The sequence below is a fragment of the Sapajus apella genome, unplaced genomic scaffold (assembly GCF_009761245.1).
Source record: "Sapajus apella isolate SASKATOON/1434 unplaced genomic scaffold, GSC_monkey_1.0 scaffold15, whole genome shotgun sequence".
NCBI lineage: Eukaryota > Metazoa > Chordata > Mammalia > Primates > Cebidae > Sapajus > Sapajus apella.
The window spans coordinates 25,453,294-25,467,210 of record NW_022436955.1 but is presented as its reverse complement, the minus strand read 5'-3'; the positions used below and the strand labels follow the sequence as shown (position 1 = coordinate 25,467,210).

Below are 13,917 nucleotides of genomic sequence, written 5' to 3'. Positions count from 1 at the left end.
TTTCCCTCTTCCACTAGCTCTCTCTGTATCCCAGTCCCTCAGTCCAACCAGCGCATTTGGCTTTACCTCTGACCCATGTCTCTTCTCCATCGCCTCCCCACCCAGGGAGTCTCCAGGTTGGAAACCCCTCTCAAGACTTCATCTCCTGTGTATTTCTATTGCCCCGGCGCTGTCTCTCATCCTGGTGACCCATATTCCTTTATCTGGTTCTCCATCCCTTTCTCTGAGTCCTGTGCCCCTTCCACAACCTTAGGAGGTTCTCAGCTATTGACTGTTTCAAGCCAAAATTTCAATATTTCTGTATAGATTTTATCTTTTGCATTTGGGTTAACATTCAAACCTTTAGGGTTTGTTCTTTAGTGCGTTTAGCGATACCTACCAGTTTGTGGTGATTTGTTAGACATACTTTTTACATCTTCACTTAAATCACCAATTAAATGTTTGATGGCCCAGAAAGAAAGTCAGAGTCTTCAGGTAGGCTGCCTCTGTCCAGAGTTCAGATATTCAGGGAGGGGAGAGGAGAGAATAGACATCTTTTCTTGGGGTGGAGGGAAGGTGGGTCACATTCTTCAGAGGGAAGGAGAAAAACATTGTTTCTGAAATATGAAGAAGCTGGGGAAAGAAATCTTCTTAGCCAATGGGAACAAAAGACTAATAAATGTTACTCCGAGTATCTGGTCAAACTTTTAGAGGAAAATAAGCTCTTGATCTAAATAAAGAAACCTGATATGAAACTAATAGATTATATTTTGTTAGACAGGTTTGGGTGGGGCATTGAAAATAATCAAAATTGGTGAGAGTCATTTAGGGACTATTTTTGAGCTGTACTTCCACAGACCAAATACAACTCTACCATCAAGGGGGGGAGTGTGAGTCCCAAAAAGGTCCTGCTCACAGAAGGCACCAGGGACCAGGGTTCTAAACCAGTGGGCCTCTGCTTGCTTATGACTTATGGAGCCACTGCAATTCCTTTGTGAAAGGAAGCGGGAATGACACCGTACATGGAGAGCCTGGCACTTAGAAGAGGCCCACCTGTCCCAAGTCCTGCTGGGTGGACACTGAGAGCTGGAGAACTCTGGACACATGACAACCTCATCCAAACTCCTGCACTAAGAGGCTTAACCAAACTCTAGCACAGTTTCTAGCAGCGTAAGGCCCTGTCCCTTGGATGATGAGCCCCTCACTAAAATGCCTGCTTAAAGAAGGCTCAACCTTACCAGAAGAATTTACTATTTGTTCTAGCCAACACATCCCTGAGAGGCCCCTGACTTCCCTTTCCTGAAATACTTACTAAAAAGAACTTTAAATTGTAAATATATAGCTCTTGCAACACAGAAGCTTTTTTCTCCAAGACCTGAGAGACATTCCTTTGGAACGGAATCATCATGAAGGATCAGACCTCTGTTTCTCAGTCTCTGTAGGAAGAAAGAATCTGGACTTCTTTGATTGTCAAGTAGCAGACACAGCTGAACCCACTGTATGAACACTGACAGACCCTTGTACCTTTTCACTTAACTGACTTACTGAGCCCTGCTCTCCCTTCTTGTTCATTCGTCTTTACAATGTTTAAATTGCCTTTGCACAAATCAGAATGTAGCTTAGCTCTTTTCCCTACTGTCAGCAGTTACTGAATCAAGCCTGTTTTCACCACTTTAACTGATGTCTGGCTGTGTTCATCTCTGACAACACTGAGGGGTTCCATGTGTGCTCTGCCAGAACAAGAGGACCTTCAGGGTTCCTTCCAGGATGAACATCACAGGGTTCTTGGGCTCAGAAACCTACTCGTTCGGAAGCCTCCAGGTTGGATGTAAACAACTTTAACTCCCCACTTGGAAAGCTCGATTCTCATAACTGATGAGAACATGGTCACAGCTGCCTTTGTTGAGCCGTAAGATGCCAGCTTTGCCATTGGGGCCCCTCCTGTGGGAATAATGGGAGAAAAAGAAGTCAAGTTAAATATATTCATTTGTTCATCCAATAAATATTTAATCAGCATCTACTGTATGCTAGGAACTGCTATCAGTGACTCAGGCAGACAAAGGCAGTCAAGGGCCCCTGTGCCCAGGTGAGCGATGTTCTTGCTCATTCCCACTGTGTGGTTTCATTTGCTTCTGCCTTCCTTGGCACCCCTATTGCAGCTGGTATGATAACAAACCAAGTTGAAGGATCAATCTTGCCCAACTCCTAAGCAAAATGTAATTTAGGGCTGGGCACAGTGCCTTATACCTGTAATCTCAACTCTTTGGGAAGCCAAGGTGAGCAGATCACCTGAGGTCAGGAGTTCTAAACCAACCTGGCCAACATGGTTAAACTCTGTCTCTACTAAACATACAAAAATTAGCCAAGCACGATATTGCATGCCTGTAATCCCAGCTACATGGGAGGCTGAGACATAAGAATCACTTGGATCCCAGGAGGCAGAGGTTGCAGTGAGCTGGGATCACGTCACTGCACTCCAGCCTGGCAATAGAGTGAAACTCAAAAACAAACAAACAAACAAACAAACAAAAAAATGGATTTAGGTAAGATGAAGAGCACCCACCCACCAGGCCCTGATCTTCTATCCTGATCAACCTACCTTCTGAGGTTCCCGGTGAGCATATCTTTTAGCGGGGAGGAGAGTTCACTATTCAACCCACCACAGCACCTATAATCAAATGGATTGGGCTCCAACGAGAAATAACGCATATCATGGGGAATGGTGGGGCATTTCTGTAAGAAGGTGTGAGAAAGGTGATGGAACACCACTCCGCCATCAGAGGGAATGAACCTGATACATGTGACAACAAGGATGTCTCAAAACAATTATGGGCAGTGAGAGAGCCAAACAAAAAAGGGCATGTACTCTTTGGTATAATTCCCTTTATGTAAAGTTCTAGGAAATGCAAATTAATTTCTAGTGAAACAGATCAGTGGTTACCTGAAGAGTGGGAGTGCCATGAACATTGTGCCCACCCCCATCAAAACTCATATTTTGAAGCCCTAACCCCTAGTGTGATGGTATTTGGAGATTGAGCCTTTGGGAGGTAATTAAGTCATGAGGATGGAGCCCTCAGGATGAGAGGGATTAGTGCCCTTTTAAGAAGAGACACCAGAGAGCTTATTTATTCTCTGTACCACATGAGCACACAGTGAGAAGATGGCCATCTGCAAGCCAGGAAGAGAGTCTTCACCAGAACCTGACCATGCCAGCACCCTGATCTTGGACTTCCAGTCTCCTGAACTTTGAGAAATAAATTTTGGTTGTTTAAATTACCCAATCTATGCTATTTTGTTATGGTAGTCCTGGCAAATTAATATGGGGGAGGGTCCAGGGAGGGATTAGAAAGGGGGACGAGGAAGCTTTGGAGAATGATGAACATATACACTGTCTTGATTGTGGTGATGCTTTTATAGGTATATATATATATATGTGTGTGTGTGTATATATATATATATACACATCTAAACTTATTAAATTGTATACTTTAAATTTGAGTAGTTTAGTCTATGTCAATTATATCTCATTTTTTTTAATTAAAAAAAAAAAGAGAAGAAGCCACTCTACTTCAAGAGACCATGAATATCTCAGCAAAACCCAGGGATGACTTCAGGAGTATTTTTCTCTGCCTAAAACCCCCAGGACATTTGCGTGACTGTTCAGGGGTGGGAGAAGGAACTCGGGGTTCCTTGGTCTTATCTTTCCATGTATCCTGGTTTCACCAGCTCTTAATCCATGGTAAGTTTCACCAAACCAAACATAGCTCTAGTTTTGCATATGTACTTGTCTTTGTTCTCTCGATGCCAGCATTTTGCAATTAATCCCTTTTCCTTGCCAAAGTCTCTTTTATTCTTCTACCTCGGCATGTTTTATCCATGAGAGAATAGCTTCATAACCATGATTTATCTTGCCTGAGCCCTGTCTCCACCAAAAAAGTAAAGTTATAAGGTTATAGGTAGCTACAATCGTGCTGCTGCACTCCAACCTGGGCAACAGAGGGCTACCTATTTTAGAGGGGTTTATTTTCAACCCTTCTTATTCAAGCATAGCATGCAATTGTACACAGGTGTGTAGTCTGTGATTTCTGGAGGAAAACTGGCCCAGAAAAGGTTTTGGGCCTGAAACAGAATGCTTTTCCAATTGCCCTTTGTACAATCAGAGTTGTTTCCCACTTCCTCTAATCCTGGGTTTAAAACGTAAAAACTAAAAACAAAAACAAAAACCCAGCTTGATGTGGCAGACAACTATGATTACTATCTCTCGTTAGAGAGGTCTCTTTCACTCGGGTGCTTCCTATATACCTGTAACTGTGCTACGCACTCAGAACCCCCCATGCATTTAAATTGGCAGCCAAGATCAGAGGTTTTCAACTGGGGTGATTTTGCACCCCAATGATCATGGGAAATATCTGAAGATGTGTCACAACTAGGGATGGGTGCTACTATTATCTAATGGGTCAAGGACATAGGTTGTTAAACACCCATAATGCTTGGGACAGTCCCTCTCCAGAAAGAATTCTCCCCACCAAAAGGCCAGTAGTGCCAAGTCTGAGAAATATTACCCTGGACTAGGCGCTACATGACCCTCATTTGAAGATAGAGACAGACAAGATGACCTGGGTCAGGTCACCCAGCTAATGACCCAAGAACAAGATTCAAGCCACAACGACACAAAATCTCTGAGGCCTAAGTCATTTTAGACGGTCTTGTTTTCAAGCATAGCATGCAATTGCATACAACTGTTTGTGCAGACATTTCTGAAGAGGAAAACTGGCCAGGAGACGCTTTTAGCCCTCTCAAACAGAAAGATTTTCCAACTGCCCTTTATACCATCAAAGTTGCCTCCCAATGCTTCTGATCCTTGGTTAAATATTTATCCAACTGCTTTGCTGGGATTTGGATTAAAGAGCTATGCTATTTGTGAGGGAGGGATGGTCAACATGTTATCACAGTGGGGAAAAGTCTCCTGCAGTAGATGTCATCAAATCTGGAACGAATGACCTGTTGGGGTCATCTACTCAAGAGCTAGTGAGTGACGGGGCAGAGGATGGAGGGTAATTCGGTGTCAGAGTCAGAGGCAGTGATGCCAGTCAGAGTCAGAGTCAGTGGCAGGATAAGAAGACACAAGTGCACAGACTGTCAGCTGCTCCCCCAGACCCTCACGGGGGATGGCTTTTGGGTCGCGAATGCTACCGGACCATTTACTGCATGCCAAGTGCAAGGCTGATGCTTAAACATGTGTTATTTCATCTCATCTCTCCACGGCCCCCAGAGGAAACAATTACTATTATCGTTGTGTTTAATGAGGAAGCTGCAACTCAGAGGTTTGCAATTGTGCCCAACGTCATGCAGCTGTCATTGGTAGCGAGAGGATTAAAACCCAGGCAGTCTGTCTTCATTCTGCTTGCCTGCATCCTAGAAGATTCTTCCCTGTATACCTATATGATGTCTCTCACTCTTTCTTGTTCCCTTCTTTAGGGATAGAAGATGTAGGAGGGAGGACATTGGAGGGGAGGATGTGGTTGACTCTAGATGGCATTTCTTAGAGAAGAATTTAAAGTCCCAGTCCTGAAACTTCTCACCCTTAGGAGTATATTTAGAAGACATGGGTTGTGTTGACTTTATTCCCACGTGAGAATGGGAGTTCGGTTGGAACAAGCATCTAACAGTGGAGCTAGTAGAAAACAAAACAAATGACCAAGAAGTTACCACGGGGAAGAGCATCTCAGACCCTTTGGCCTGGTGTTTGATATGATGGTAACATATGGTTACACTGAGTCACTGGGATGGAGGCGGCTTGGTGAATGCGACTAAAGTTCAGGTTCAAGTTCTACCTTATAGGCCAGTCACTGAACCCTTCTGACCTTGGTTTTTATAACTGCAAAATCAGGATAGCCACATTACATAGGCTATTGGGATCATATACCTGACAGCATTCGACAAATGCCTGAATTGTAATGATGCTTCATAATAACTCTTAATATTTATTAGGTGTCTACTATATGCCAAGCACTGTTCTGAGTGTTTCAGCATCAACTCTAAATGTATTTAATGATCACAACTGTCATAGGAGGTAGATTCTAGTATTATCCTCATGAACCTCATTTCAAAAAAATGAAAACACTGAAGTGTAGAGAGTTTAAGTGACTTTCCCAAGGACACAGAGTGATAGAAATATTAACTAACCTTTACAAAAAATTTACAGTGTCCATACAAAACCTTATTCAAAAAATATTCAGAGAAGCATTATTCACAATTGCCAAAAATGGGAAAGAACCTAAATGTCCATCCCCTAATGAATGGATTTTTTAAATGTGGTATATTCATATGCACATTAAAAAAGCTGCAAAGACAGCTACTGAGGAGGACATTTTGGAAGTTTGAACTTTCAGACGAACATCCTTTTAAGCAATGCATACATTCCAATTCTGGCTGCCTCTGCCCAAATGAGAGGCACACAGAAGCTCTCACTGACACTGGACAGCAGGTAGAAGGTCAGGGGAAGGTATGGAAATTCTGCCCGATAGAGACAGCAAGGAGAGTAACAAGTGGCCAGTGGGCACAGGTAACTGAGCAGTCTTTAACGGAAAACAAAGGAGCCAAACTTTAATGGGTTAATGAGGTTGTCAAGAAATAGAGGCTGAAAGTCACCTGGCTTTTGAAGGAACTCAGGGGAAAAGGGGAAAAGAAGTTCTTATTGTTCAGCTCCCACTTACAATGAGGACATGGGGTGTTTGGTTTTCTGTTCCTGCATTAGGTTGCTGAGGATAACGGCTTCCAGCTCCATCCATGTCCCTGCAAAGGACATGATCTCATTCCTTTTTATGCCTGCACGGTATTCCACGGTATATATATACCACATTTTCTTTATCTAGTCTATCATCAATGGGCATTTGCGTTGGTTCCATGTCTTTGCTATTGTGAATAGTGCTGCAGTGAACAAGTGTGTACCCCGGAACTTAAAATTAAAATTAATTTAAAAAGCAAAAAATAAAGAAGTGCAGGGCAGTGTCCATTAATAAAAATAATAATAACGCATAATCTTCAGGGAAGAAATACTACACATGAGCAGCTATGCCAAGAACTTTATGGGGATTTTTTTTATGAAAGCCTGAGAACACCCTATGTGGTCGTATTACCTCTGCTTATTCATCCACTCTTATTGCCTCCACTTTATGGGGGCAAAAGTGGAGCTTAGAGAGGCTATAGGGCCTCAGGGTTTCCAGGAGTGTCACCCAACCAGGAAGTGGGGAGAGTTCCTCCCTCCTGGCTCCCAGCCCAGCTCAAAGAGGAAAGGATTGAGAGCCTGAAGAGGAATGATCCTTAAAGCATAGCCGGAGGCGGAATGAAAGGCCCAGGGAGAGAGAAGGAGTTAGTAGAAAGGAGGAAGGAGGCAAGGATGAAGAGGAGGATGAGTGACAACAGAAGGAGAGAGAAGTTAGGGACGTTCATGCAGGAAAGCTTCAGTTTGCTCGTGAGAGTTCCAGAGAGGAAGTGAATAGAGCAGAAAAATCAACAGCAAACACGATTTGCAATATTTTTCTCTCCTATTCCGCATACCTCTTGCCTTCCAAGGAGGGCATATCCAATGGAAGTGTCTAGTTTATTGAGCAGCTAAGAGTAGGTGGATGTGATATGAACATGCTGGTCCTGGGGAAAGGGAGGAGGGGGAAAGACGAGGAAAGACACAAGGGGGATTGGGGATCCAGGAAGGACAGGGATGGGGAGGTAACCAGAGGGGAGGCGCCTGGCAACTGAAGAGCTTTGGAAGGAGAGAAAAAAAAAAAAAAAACATCTAAAGGGAAATTTCATTAAATTGTTCTTTGTGGTGTATAAAATCTGTTTTCTGGAGTCGGTTCTGCCATTTGGGAACGTGATAAAGTGCTAAGTGTTCATTCAACATGGTGTAAAGAGTGAGGAGAAAGTGTCCGTGGTGACCTGAGTTACGTAAGATTGGGAGGAATGAAGTTTAAATTTGAGGATTAAAAAAAGACAAATGTTTGGAATCAGTTTTTAGGTGCATCTGATTTGTTGTAAATCAGAGCTCGTTTAAGATTGGCTTGTAGAGAGAGCCAAATGAGGATTGTAAAACATGCACTTATCATTACAGCAAGAACTAATACCTTGCTAAGAAGGACATCTGCCTGGATGTTCTCCAGAAGGGCATAGAAAGCTAGGCAGGGTGAACCTTGATCCTTGATTTGACAGTCATTGCTGGGTATTGGAAAGGAAGGCCAGCCTCCACAAGTTTTTTTTGTGGTGAAAGAGACTAGACGTGGAGGAAGGTTGCCCAACCTTTAAAGAAAATGGGATAGGCCCAAAGGTATTTGATCTGATATCCAGCTCAAACCAGACACATTAGTTTCCCATGGCTGCTGTAACAAATTATGACAAACCTAGTTGCCTAAACATTACAAATTTATTACGATAAAATCAAGGACTCAGCAGTGTCCTTGATTTTATTGTAATAAATTTGTAATGTTTAGGCAACTAGGTTTAACTCTAGGAGGCTCTAGGGGAGAACTAGTTCGCTTGACTTTTCCAGCTTCTAGAAGCCACCTGCATTCCTTGGTTCCTGGTCCCTTCCTCCATCTTCAAAGTCAGCTGGGTACCATCTTCCAATTTCTCTCTAACTCTGACCCTCATGCCTCTTTCTTACAAGGACCCTTGTAATTGCATCAGATCCACTCAGATCATCCAGGATAACCTCCTCATCTCAAGATCCTTCACTCAATCACATGTGCACAGTTCCATTTCCCACATGAGGTGATGGGCTCACAGTTTGCAGACATTGGGACATGTATGTCTCTAGGGACCCATTATTCTGCCTCCCAGACCAGCTGCTTACTCAGAGCAGCCTGAGATAGTTTCTTCAGGGTTATTTACTCTGCAGCAACAAATAACTGGAACAGAATCATCAATTCCAGCTCTGTTTTTCCTGGCTGGTACAGGAAAAATCTGTGCCACCAAAATTCTTGTTATTCGGAAGGTGACAGAGTTGCCAGATAGAAGACAATCTGGTGGGTCAGGGCAACCACGTGCCTCTTCTGGAGCCCTTATTAGTGACTGACTGCCTCTCCTTCTCCATGCACTTTGCTTCAAAATGAAAACAACAGCAATGAACTCCCAAATAAGCACACTTTACAAAATTGCTATTACATTAATTTTGCCAAAGATACATCAACAAGTCAGCATTACATTGAATGTTAATTTCTGTGGATTTGTTGATTATAGATAGCCTTTTAGACATACTTTGACTTTTCTAATTCCTGTATTACATTCTAGCTTTTTCTTTTCCAGCTCAAAGCCTTTTCTATTGTTTCACAAAACTCCAGTAAGTCCTAGGGAGTCCCTCATTGTGTTCTCTGCTGAATTCCCCTGTTCCTTATCAATTAAGGTGTTATGGAGTGAATTGTTCTCATCAGCCCCAAGAAAAGTTCATATGTTGCAATCCTAACCTCCAGTATCTTACAACATGACTGTATATGGAGACAGAACCTTCAAAAAGATGGTTATGGTTAAATGGGATCATAAGAGTATGGCCCCAATTCAGTATGACTGCCATTCGCGGTGGCTCATGCCTGTAATCCCAGCACTTTGGGAGGCCGAGGCGGGTGGATCACGAGGTCAAGAGATCGAGACCATCCTGGTCAACATGGTGAAACCCCGTCTCTACTAAAAATACAAAACATTAGCTGGGCATGGTGGCACGTGCCTGTAATCCCAGCTACTCAGGAGGCTGAGGCAGGAGAATTGCCTGAACCCAGGAGGCAGAGGTTGCAGTGAGCCGAGATCGTGCCATTGCACTCCAGCCTGGGTAACAAGAGCGAAACTCCGTCTCAAAAAAAAAAAAAAGAAGAGGAAGAGGCACCAGGGGTGCAACAGACAGAGAGATGACCAAGGACCAAGTCAGGACACAACAAGAAGGTGATCATCTGAAAGCCAAGGAGAGAGAGCTCAGGAGAAACCAACCCTACCGACACCTTGGTCTTGGACTTCCAGCCTCCACAACTGTGAGAAAAGAAACTTCTGTTTTTTTAAGACACTTTGTCTGTGGTACTTACTTATGGTAGCCTTAGCAAACTAACACAGAGGAAAATTGATCATTTAAGAGCTTTGTTTATTTTTTTAAATTTTTAATGTTTTGTGGTTACATAGTAGATGTTTATGAGCAACATGAGATGTTTTTATATAAGCATGCAATGCATAATAATTAGATCAGGGTAAGTGGGATATCCATCACCTTAAGCATTTATCCTTTGTGTTACACACAATCCAGTTATACTCTTTTAGTTATTTGTAAGCATACAATTCAATTATTATTGACTATTGTGCTATCAAATACTCTGTTGTGCTGCTGAATACTATATCTTATTCATTCTTTCTATTTTTTTTTACCCATTAATCATTCCTACTCCCCACTTCTTAGTCCCCTCCACTACTCTTCCCAGCATTTGGTAACCATCATTCTACTCTACCTCCATGAGTTTTAGTGTTTTAAATTTTAGCTCCCACAAATGAGTGAGAACATAAGTTTGTCTTTATGCTCATTACATTATTTCATTTAACATAATGACTTCCAGTTCCGTCCATGTTATTGCAAATGATAATATCTCATTCTTTTTTATGACTGCATAGTACTCCATTGTGTGAATACGTACCACATTTTCTTCATTCATTCATCTGTTGATGGACGCTCAGGTTACTTCCAAATCTCGGCTATTGTAACAGTACTGCAACACACATGGAACTGCAGATATCTCTTTGATATACTGATTTCCTCTCTTTTGGGTATATACATGCAATGTGATTGCTGGAAAATATGGCAGCTCTGTTTTTAGAGCTGTTCTCCATAGCAGTTATACTAATTTACATCCCCACCAACAGTGTACAAAGATTATCTTTCTCCACATCCTTGCCAGCATTTGTTATTGCCTCAGTTTTGGATGAAAGCCATTTTACCTGGGGTGAGATAATATCTCATTGTAGTTTTGATTTGCATTTCTCTAATGATCAATGATACTGAGCCCATTTTCATATACCTATTTGCCATTTTTATGTCTCGTCTTCTTTTGAAAAATGCCTATTCAGATCTTTTGTACATTTTAAATCACATTATTAGATTCTTTCCTAAAAAATTGTTTGAGCTCCTTATATTTTCTGATTATTAGCCCTTGTCAAATGTGTAGTTTGCAAATATTTTCTCCCACTCTGTGGGTTGTCTCTTCACTTCGTTGATTGTATACTTTGCTGTGGAGAAGCTTTTTAACTTTATGTGATCTCGTTTGCCTGTGCTTGTTGGGTGTTACTCAAGAAATCTTTGCCAGTTGCAATGTCTTGGAGAGTTTCCCCAATGTGTTCTTATAGTATAATAGTTTCATAGTTTCAAGCCTTAGATTTAAGTATCTAATCAATTTTGGTTTGTTTTTTTTTTTTATATGGTGAGAGACATGGATCTAGTTTCATTCTTCTGCATATAGATATCCAGTTTTTTTTCTTTCTTCCTTTCTTTTCCTTCCTTCCTTCCTTCATTCCTTCCTTCCTTCCTACTTCCTTCCTCTCTTTCTCTCTTTCTCCCTTTCTCCCTTTCTCTCTTTCTCTTTCTTTCTTTTTCTTTCTCTCTCTCTCTCTTTCTCTCTCTCTCTTTCTTTTTCTTTCTCTCTCTCTCTCTTTCTCTCTCTCTCTCTCTCTCTTTTTTCAGTGTCTCATTCTGTCACTGAGGCTGAAGTGCAATGGTGTGATCAAAGCTCACTGCAGCCTTTACCCCTACTAATCTTAAGTGATCCACCCACCCTAGCCTCCCCTGTAGCTGGGACTACAGGCACATCCCCACACCTGGCTATTATTTTGCATTTTTTGTAGAGACAGGATTTTGCCACGCTGCCCAGGCTGGTTTCGAACTCCTGGGCTCAAGTGATCCACCCGGCCTCCCTAAGTGTCAGGATTACAGGCATGAGCCACAGCACCTGACTGAATTTTCTCATCACCATTTATTGAAGACACTGTCTTTCCCTGGTGTATGTTTTTGGCATTTGTTGAAAATGAGTTCACCATAGATGTATAGATTTATTTATGGATTCTCTCTATCCTGTTCTTTTGGCCTATATGTCTGTTTTTATGCCAATAACATACTATCTTGGTTACTACAGCTCTGTAGTATAATTTGAAGTCAGGTAATGTGATTACTCCAGTTTTCTTCTTTTTGCTCAGGATAGGTTTGGGTCTTCTGAGTCTTTTTTGCTTCCATATAAATTTTTGGATTGCTTTTTCTATGTCTATGAAGAATGTAACTAGTATTTGGATAGGGATTACACTGAATCTATAGATTTCTTTGAGTAGTATAGACATTTTAACAATATTGATTTTTCTAATCTATGGACCTGGAATATCTTTCAATTTTTTGTGTCCTCTTCAATTTCTTTCATCAATATTATATAATTTTCATTGTAGAAAGTTTTCACTTCTCTGGTTAGGTTAATTTCAAGATACTTCATTTTATCTATAGCTATTGTAAACGGGATTACTTTCTTGACTTCTCTTTCAGATTGTTTGCTGTTAGTATATAGAAATACTACTGATTTTTGTATGTTGATTTTGTATCGTGCAACTTTACTGAATTTGTTTATCAGTTTTAATTGTTTTTTGATGGAGTCTTTAGGTTTTTCATCAAATATAATATTTTATGATCTGAAAACAAAGATAATTTAACTTCTTCCTTTCCAACTTGGATGCTCTTTATTTCTTTGTCTGCTTGCACTAGCCAGGACTTCCAGTATTATGTGGCATAACAGTAGTGAAAGTGGGCATCCTTGTCATGTTCTAGATCTTAGAGGAAAGGATTTCAGTTTGTTCCCATTCATCATGACACTAGCTATACGCCTATTGCATATGGCTTTTGTTATGTCAAAGGATGTTCCTTCTATGCATAGGTTTTTTTTTTAATTGAAGGTTTTTATCATGAAAAGATACTGAATTTTATCAGATGATTTTTTTTTTGCATCAGTTGAAATGATCATATGGTTTTGTCCTTCGTTCTGTTGAGACACTGTATCACACTGATTTGTATAAGAAACATCCCTGCATCCCTGGGATAAATCCCACTTAGACATGATGAATGATCTTTTTAACGTGCTATTGAATTCCATTGCCAGTAGTTTGTTATGGATTTTTACATCAACATTCAGGAGGTATTTTGGCCTGTAGTTTTCTTCCTTTTTTTTTTTTTTTTTTTTTAACATATCTTTTCTGGTTTTACTGTCAGGACAATACAGGCCTTGCAGGATAAGTTTGGAAATATTCTCATTAGTTCTTCTTTAAAAGTTGGAAAAATTGGGCTGGGCATGTTGGCTCAAGTGTGTAATTCCAGCACTTTGGGAGGCCGAGGCAGGTGGATCACCTGAGGTCAGGAGTTCAAAACCAGCTTGGCCAACATGGTGAAGTTCCGTATCTACGAAAAATACAAAACTTAGCTGGGTGTGGTGGCCGGTGCCTGTAATCCCAGCTACTAGGGAGGCTAAGGTAGGAGAATCGCTTGAACCCGGGAGGCAGATCTTGCAGTAAGCCGAGATTGTGCCACTGCACTTCAGCCTGAGTGACAAAACAAAACCCCATCTCAAAAAAAAAAAAAGGGGGGGGGGGGGCCGGGCGTGGTGGCTCATGTCCGTAATCCCAGCACTTTGGGAGGCCGCAGCGGGTAGATCACCTGAGGTCAGGAGTTTGAGACCAGCCTGGCCAACATGGTGAAACCCTGACTCTACTAAAAATACAAAAATTAACTGGGCGTGGTGGCAGGCGCCTGTAATCCCAGCTACTCAGGAGGTTGAGGCAGGAGAATTGCTTGAACCTGGGAGGTGGAGGTTGCAGTGAGCCAAGATCATGCCACTGTACTCCAGCCTGGGCGACGGAGCAAGACTTTGTCTCAAAAAAAAAAAAAAGAAA

The 13,917-nt window shown here is 41.7% G+C and overlaps 1 protein-coding gene and 1 long non-coding RNA gene across 2 annotated transcripts in view; one reads left to right on the top strand and one right to left on the bottom strand.

Annotated features, from left to right (window-relative positions):
• Positions 1-13,917, top strand: part of LOC116555363 — a 785,279-nt gene that overhangs the window by 595,995 nt on the left and 175,367 nt on the right. The window lies entirely within an intron of this gene.
• The window catches only part of HSD17B2 (hydroxysteroid 17-beta dehydrogenase 2), a 63,332-nt gene that overhangs the window by 6,116 nt on the left and 43,299 nt on the right, over positions 1-13,917 (bottom strand). Inside the window, exon 4 of the mRNA XM_032283889.1 lies at positions 1,783-1,920. Within this exon, the coding sequence (XP_032139780.1) occupies positions 1,783-1,920 (138 nt within the window). The remainder of the gene's footprint in view (positions 1-1,782; positions 1,921-13,917) is intronic.